Genomic DNA, 7,500 nt, shown 5'->3' with positions numbered 1-7,500 from the left:
TTATTTAAAAAATAATAAAAATCTTCTTTTCATTCCTGCATGAGAAAGGACACTTGTTTTTTATATATATATATATATATATATATATATATATATATATATATATATATATATATATATACACAGGGAGTGCAGAATTATTAGGCAAGTTGTATTTTTGAGGATTAATTTTATTTGAGGATTTAATTTGAACAACAACCATGTTCTCAATGAACACAAAAAACTCATTAATATCAAAGCTGAATATTTTTGGAAGTAGTTTTTAGTTTTAGCTATTTTAGGGGGATATCTGTGTGTGCAGGTGACTATTACTGTGCATAATTATTAGGCAACTTAACAAAAAACAAATTCATACCCATTTCAATTATTTATTTTTTACCAGTGAAACCAATATAACATCTCAACATTCACAAATATACATTTCTGACATTCAAAACCAAACAAAACAAATCAGTGACCAATATAGCCACCTTTCTTTGCAAGGACACTCAAAAGCCTGCCATCCATGGATTCTGTCAGTGTTTTGATCTGTTCACCATCAACATTGCGTGCAGCAGCAACCACAGCCTCCCAGACACTGTTCAGAGAGGTGTACTGTTTTCCTCCTTGTAAATCGCACATTTGATGATGGACCACAGGTTCTCAATGGGGTTCAGATCAGGTGAACAAGGAGGCCATATCATTAGATTTTCTTCTTTATACCCTTTCTTGCCAGCCACGCTGTGGAGTACTTGGACGGTGTGATGGAGCATTGTCCTGCATGAAAATCATGTTTTTCTTGAAGGATGCAGACTTCTTCCTGTACCACTGCTTGAAGAAGGTGTCTTCCAGAAACTGGCAGTAGGACTGGGAGTTCAGCTTGACTCCATCCTCAACCCGAAAAGGCCCCACAAGCTCATCTTTGATGATACCAGCCCAAACCAGTACTCCACCTCCACCTTGCTGGCGTCTGAGTCGGACTGGAGCTCTCTGCCCTTTACCAATCCAGCCACGGGCCCATCCATCTGGCCCATCAAGACTCACTCTCATTTCATCAGTCCATAAAACCTTAGAAAATCAGTCTTGAGATATTTCTTGGCCCAGTCTTGACGTTTCAGCTTGTGTGTCTTGTTCAGTGGTGGTCGACTTTCTGCCTTTCTTACCTTGGCCATGTCTCTGAGTATTGCACACCTTGTGCTTTTGGGCACTCAGTGATGTTGCAGCTCTGAAATATGGCCAAACTGGTGGCAAGTGGCATCTTGGCAGCTGCACGCTTGACTTTTCTCAGTTCACGGGCAGTTATTTTGCGCCTTGGTTTTTCCACACGCTTCTTGCGACCCTGTCGACTATTTTGAATGAAACGCTTGATTGTTCGATGATCACGCTTCAGAAGCTTGGCTATTTTAAGACTGCTGCATCCCTCTGCAATATATCTCACTATTTTTGACTTTTCTGAGCCTGTCAAGTCCTTCTTTTGACCCATTTTGCCAAAGGAAAGGAAGTTGCCTAATAATTATGCACACCTGATATAGGGTGTTGATGTCATTAGACCACACCCCTTCTCATTACAGAGATGCACATCACCTAATATGCTTAATTGGTAGTAGGCTTTCCAGCCTATACAGCTTGGAGTAAGACAACATGCATAACGAGGATGATGTGGTCAAAATACTCATTTGCCTAATAATTCTGCACTCCCTGTATATACACACACTTTTTCATATTCACTTCTATTTAGTGAACTTTAAACTTTTATTTATAATTTAAAAAAAATATTTTTTCTCTTTACATATATTTCTATTCTACATGTTGATTTTTTCAATTTTCTGTTTTTATTTTCTAAGAATCGAAATACCTCAGACTGACCAGAGCTCATCTCGTACCCCTTATACAGTCTGTCTAACTGACTAAGCTTTTTTTCCCCCCCTTCCTCCAACAGAAAAGTGGAGGACCTTCAGTTCCGTGTAGAAGAAGCTTGTATTACCAAAGGAGACTTGGAGGTAAAGCGGCTCGTGGCTCATTCGCACGCACTCGAGCGACACCTTCGTATCCAAATCTCGAGTTTTCCGGCTATCGCATGCAGTCCATCTGAGGTTTCTGTGGTCAAACGATGCCGGAAAAATTCCCCTCATTATTTTTTTTTCTTGTCATTGCCCTCTCACCTTTTTTTTTTTTTCTTCATTTTCATTTTGTTTTGTTTGAACCTAAAAAACCAGAACATGGATCAGGGGGTTGAAGTTGTTCCATGAAACAATAGTACACTTAAATGTAATGTTGCCTTTTTTTAAATATATAAATTGTGACAGAAGTTGTTTATAAAAAAAAAAAAAAAAAAAGCTCGGAGCAGGTAATAATTCCTCATTTTCAAAAGAACTCTTATTTTTGTCTTTAGGAGTCGTTTCACCGTGTCGGTGGTGAGAGTTTTCTCTCCGTTCATCTCGGTTTATTACACCGTCCTGGTCGGGGTCATGAGGGACTAATCACTGTACACTAACGGATGAATGAATCACTCTCGAGCTTTTATGTTTGTGAAGGCTACTAACTGAAAACATCTGGAATTCACATCTGTAACGCATGGCTATAACAGTGAACGATTGTTTTTTTTTTTTAATAGCAGATCATCTAAAGAGCTTTAAAAGAGTCAGTAAACGTGATTTTATGTCGCGTCACAGTATACGTAACAGTGCAGCATAGTCCCAGAGGCACAAACAGTAGTAGTAGAAGACCAGTAGTAGAGCGCCACCTCTGGGATGAACTGGAGCGTCAAAAGAACCTTAAATGTCCTCATCCGGTCTTACTAACGCTTTTGTAGCGGATCGATCACCAATCGCCAAAATCTAGAGGAAATCCTTCCCAGGAGAGTGGAGGGTTCACGTGGGAATGGCGGGATCAATATGGAACGTGATGTTCAGCAAGCCTGTGTAGGTGTAGGATTTTTGTATATTTTTTTCCCCCCAGTACGACATGTCAGAGTTTTATTCCGCCTATTATCCCTCAATTAATGGCATAAAATCCAAATTATTCAATTTCTTTATAGTCAAGGCTTCATGTAAGGAATTGATATAAACCTGAGATTTAGAGAACCTGAGCAGGCCATTAGGAACGATCTAAATAAAATATCTCCCCAATAGTTTAAAAAATGGGATCATGTTTATTACTTAGTCTCAGTTTATACAGCAGGTTTATGTCATTTTTTTTTCTTCACTGTGTCTTTAGTAGCTATGAAGATCCCCAGGATTGTGTGTTGGTTGTTTTATGTGTTTGCTCACTCACACCCTCTTCATCCACTACAAAAGGCCTTACTTACGTTCTCCAGATCTTTTCTATGGACGTTCAGCTCAACAACGTTTCTGCATCCAGCGTTGTCCTCATGCATCCTTTACCCCCCCCCCCCCCCATTTATTTATTTATTTATTCATTCATTCATTTTAAACCTGCATGTGACCCCCCTTTCCTTATCTATCTTGTGCATTGGGCTGGCATGTGATGGTGGCACTGGTTGTGTTTTCTTCCTCTACCCCCCCTTTCTGTACTAACAGACGCAGACCAGACGGGAGCATGCCCTCCTTAAGGAGCTCGAGCAAAGTCTGCTCTTTGAAAAGACCAAAGCTGAGAAACTCCAGAGGGAGTTAGAAGACTCTAGGGTAAAGGATCTCTCTCTGTGTGCTTTGACCGGGTTTCTCAGGATCTTTCCTGGACAATAGAAGTTCACGCAGCACCTTTATAAATCCTATGAAGGCTTAGTTTTTACACACTTTTCCACAAAAATGCTTTTAGACGAGTGAATGTTTTTATACATAAAAATATATAATATAGCAAAAATATAAGAAGCAAAATGAAAACCTTCAATGCAACACACATTTATTCACAACGTCTTTTTTACTCGGATATAAAAACATTTTTTTAAAATAAATAAATAAATATACTCCACCGAAAAATAATTTTTTTTATGACTAAAGTTATAAAAGGTTATATATATTATATATATAACATTTATACAAACTTTTATACAAGACATTTCTTTGTTTAATACACTATATGGGCAAAATTATTTGGACATCTGACTTCAGCCATATGTAGTTTCTTCTTTAGAGGCAAATAACCCTGGATAAACTTTTCAGATGAACTAGAAGATCCAAGCCTTTCCCAGCATCACAATGTCCTCTGTGCACAAAGCAGCTCCATGAAAATATATGCTTGAGAAAAAGGGGTAAAAGTTTGCACAAGACCTTAAATTGCTCGCTTCAGAGCTCCGACCTGCACAATTTTGGAAATTGAAAACTTTTGTGATGAATTTTTCACCTCACCTATATCAGTACCTGATTTCATTCCAAAATCTTGAACCTCTTCCCAGAAGAGTGGAGGGAACTACAAGAGCAAATGGGGATTAAATGTGGAATGGGATGTTTAAAATAATCACACACGAATCTTATGGTCAGGTGTCCACAAACTTTTGTCCATGTAGTGTAGTTTGTATCACAATATGGAGTTTTTTTTCACCAGGTAGCAGTGCTGCATTCGGCAGGGACCCCCCTATCAAACACCTCCCCCATATAATTTATATTATGTACATATAAATGTACATAAAGTCATTAAAAAAACATTTGGCAGAAGGCAGTTGCTGTGTTTTGGCCTGAGGTCTGACAGGGTTACTAGAGCGCAGATTTAATACACAGTAGGTTCCAGAAAGTAGTTGCAATGGCCACTAAAGCAAGATCAAGATGCATAACGCTGAGTTGAGCTTTTATTCTTTTATTCTATTTGCTTCTATCTATTCCCCTTTCCCCCTTTAAAATCACTTATTACTCTAGAAAACATGGTGTAGGTTACCGTTCCTTACCTCTTGCGGCTGCTTGGAACAAACCGAAATGATCCCCAGAATCTTGTACCTCCTGCTAGTTGGTGCTTTTAAATCCTTGCTAAGTTTTTAGTTTTTTAGAGATCGTGCTGTAACCACATTGCTGGAAAATGTTATGTTTCTGCGAGACTACTGCTTGTCTCTGTCCCCAGGTCGCTACAGTCTCTGAGAAGTCTCGCATCCTTGAACTGGAGAGAGACCTTGCTTTGAGGGACAAAGCGGTGGCTGCACTCCGGCAGCATTTGGAGGCCGGTCCTGGACAGGAAACATCTGCCGTGGACCCGACAGTTCCAGTCCTCCAGGAAGAACTCAGTTTGCTTCGGACCCGACTCTCGTCTCAAGCCTCCAGCCATGAAATAGCACTAGCCGCCTTGCGTGCGAAGCTGGAAGCAGAATCCAAAGCACACTGTGAGGCTTTGGCCAAACTCCAGGCCTCTTCGACGCTCTCTTCAAATGAAAACGAGCAGCTCCGTGCGAGATTAGCCGAGGCGGAAAAGGAGAACGCGGACGTCGTCGAGCTGTGGCGCGCTAAACTTGCTTCAGCCATCACTTCTCATCAGCAAGCCATGGAGGAGCTTAAGGCCTCCTCGGGAATGGGGACTGGAGACTCCCAGTTGCGAGAAACTGTGGATAAGCTGAAGTTGGTGCACAAACTACAGCTAGAGGAAAGCTTAGCTAAGCACACCACTGAAGCCAAGAGGTGGAAGCTAGATATCGAAGAGCTCCGGAAACAGCTGAATGCCGTGACCGAGGAGAAGGAGCGCCTGGTGGAATCGCTACGCACCAATCTAGAGAGCGCGGAGGATCAGCACCTGGTCGAGCTTGAAGAAGCTTTGGGCAAACTTCACAACGCGGAGATCAGGGTAAAAGAGCTTGAGGAGGACAACTCAAAACTAGGGAACCAGACGGAGGAGAAAGCTCGGGAGCTCCTGGACCAAGCCGCTCTGATTCAGACCTTTCGCTCCCACCAGAGCCAAGGTGTGCAGGAGCTCCAAAGTCTGCTGGCTCGAGTTGAAGAAGCGGAGGGCAAGGCCAGTGTGCAAGAGGGAAAGGTACGATCTGTTATGATCAATGTTTTAAATTCCAATGACACATCAGTTTCAAGAGATCCAGAAATCCAATGAATTACTGTAATTGGTTATCAATTTTACTTTGAATTGTGGTTCCTAGGTTACTGAGCTGACCTCCATGTTGGACAGCAAGCAGAAGGAGATGGATGGTTTGCAGAAGAACCTGGCCTCACTGCAGCAAACTAAGAGCTCTCTGGAGCAAGAACTTTCTGACTTGGTATGGGGTTTATTAGCACTGGGGCATGGTTTAGATGTTTCATATGTGTGGACGGGAGCTTAGCATCTGCAGATATTCTGTACATGCAGCTTATGGGCCAGATCATTATGTCTTGTACTAAATGGTGACAGATTAATCAGTAACTGGGCCAAGAATATACACTAGAGGCTAGGATTTTACCGATATCAATAGGAAAGTAGTACTGAACTTTATTAAAAATTATAAAAGTGCTAAATGAAATAAATATGAATATATTCATTATATTAATAAATGTTGAGTATTCAAATCTGAACCAAACAAAAACAGTTCCATTTAAAGCCAATAAAAAAAAGACACTTCAAATAAACAGCACGCGGTGTCAGCAAAACGCCTCTAGAGGCCGCTCTTGAACACTATAACGCAACCCGGAAAAACTATCAGTATAATTATATAAAGATACGTACTCTATATTTACTCCATATTAAACTTATATATGTGTTTTTTGATCATCAAAGACATCTTTTAAAAAACAATTTGGCAAAATAATAAGCATAAAAAAATTGCAGATATGCTTTGTTTCTCTTATGTTATTTTGATATATTACACCTGCAATTGTAGAGCATTTTTGTGTCTGGACTCGACCAAAACATGGATCTGGTGCTGTTACTGGAATACTATCTGTGTATAAAGCTGCACTGTAGCATAAACGTTAAGCAGGAACAATGCAATAGCTTTTATTTTCCTTGAGCTGGTGTTAATTACAAATTTGTACCATTTTTACTTTTATTTTCGTGTTGCAGAAGCAAAAAGTTTCAGCGTCTTTAGATGACCAGTCAGCATCTTCACAAGCTTTTCAGAGTAAGTGCTTGCTGTTTTTTTTATTTTCCTCTCTGTGCATTTTTCAACAGTCGATGTTTCTTTTTATTCTCTTTCTTTTTATACTAAATAAATGAAAAAGAGCCATTTTATTTTGCAGCATACAGCATGATTTACTACAAAAAAAAGTTTGTTTTACCAAAAATTATTGTTTTTTTAGTAAATCAGTAATAGAAAATATTAAATATATTCCAATTGTAATTCAATTTGACACTTTTTATTGATTTTTTTTAACCCGCAGAGTTACAGGAGACGCTCAGCAAAAAGGAGGAACAGTGTGCATCGCTTTCCAGCGAATCTGAAAAGCTCAAGATTCAGCTGTCAGGTACGAGCAGTCAAAATCCAGTCGGATTATTATATAGACAAAGGTATGTGGACACCGGTGCTTGAGATTAGTGTATTTTGAACATCCCATTTCACATTTAGTAAAATCACAAGTTCCACTCTTCTGGGAAGATGCTCCACTAGATTTTGGAGTGTTCAGCCTTATAGCAGAAGATCTTCCACGCCAACCCATGTAA

General features: G+C 39.9%; 1 protein-coding gene across 4 annotated transcripts in view; it reads left to right on the top strand.

Annotated features, from left to right (window-relative positions):
• The window catches only part of clip1a (CAP-GLY domain containing linker protein 1a), a 33,784-nt gene that overhangs the window by 9,193 nt on the left and 17,091 nt on the right, over positions 1-7,500 (top strand). For 3 of the 4 annotated variants that reach the window (XM_046841496.1, XM_046841497.1, XM_046841495.1), the window contains exons 9-14: positions 1,919-1,979; positions 3,519-3,623; positions 4,990-5,889; positions 6,008-6,124; positions 6,904-6,961; positions 7,221-7,304. In XM_046841496.1, the coding sequence (XP_046697452.1) occupies positions 1,919-1,979; positions 3,519-3,623; positions 4,990-5,889; positions 6,008-6,124; positions 6,904-6,961; positions 7,221-7,304 (1,325 nt within the window). The remainder of the gene's footprint in view (positions 1-1,918; positions 1,980-3,518; positions 3,624-4,989; positions 5,890-6,007; positions 6,125-6,903; positions 6,962-7,220; positions 7,305-7,500) is intronic. The other variant, XM_046841498.1, reaches the window with a different exon arrangement.

The sequence above is a fragment of the Silurus meridionalis genome, chromosome 27, assembly GCF_014805685.1.
Source record: "Silurus meridionalis isolate SWU-2019-XX chromosome 27, ASM1480568v1, whole genome shotgun sequence".
Lineage (NCBI taxonomy): Eukaryota > Metazoa > Chordata > Actinopteri > Siluriformes > Siluridae > Silurus > Silurus meridionalis.
Note: the sequence above shows the minus strand (reverse complement) of the source record. Positions and strands in the feature narration are given on the sequence as shown.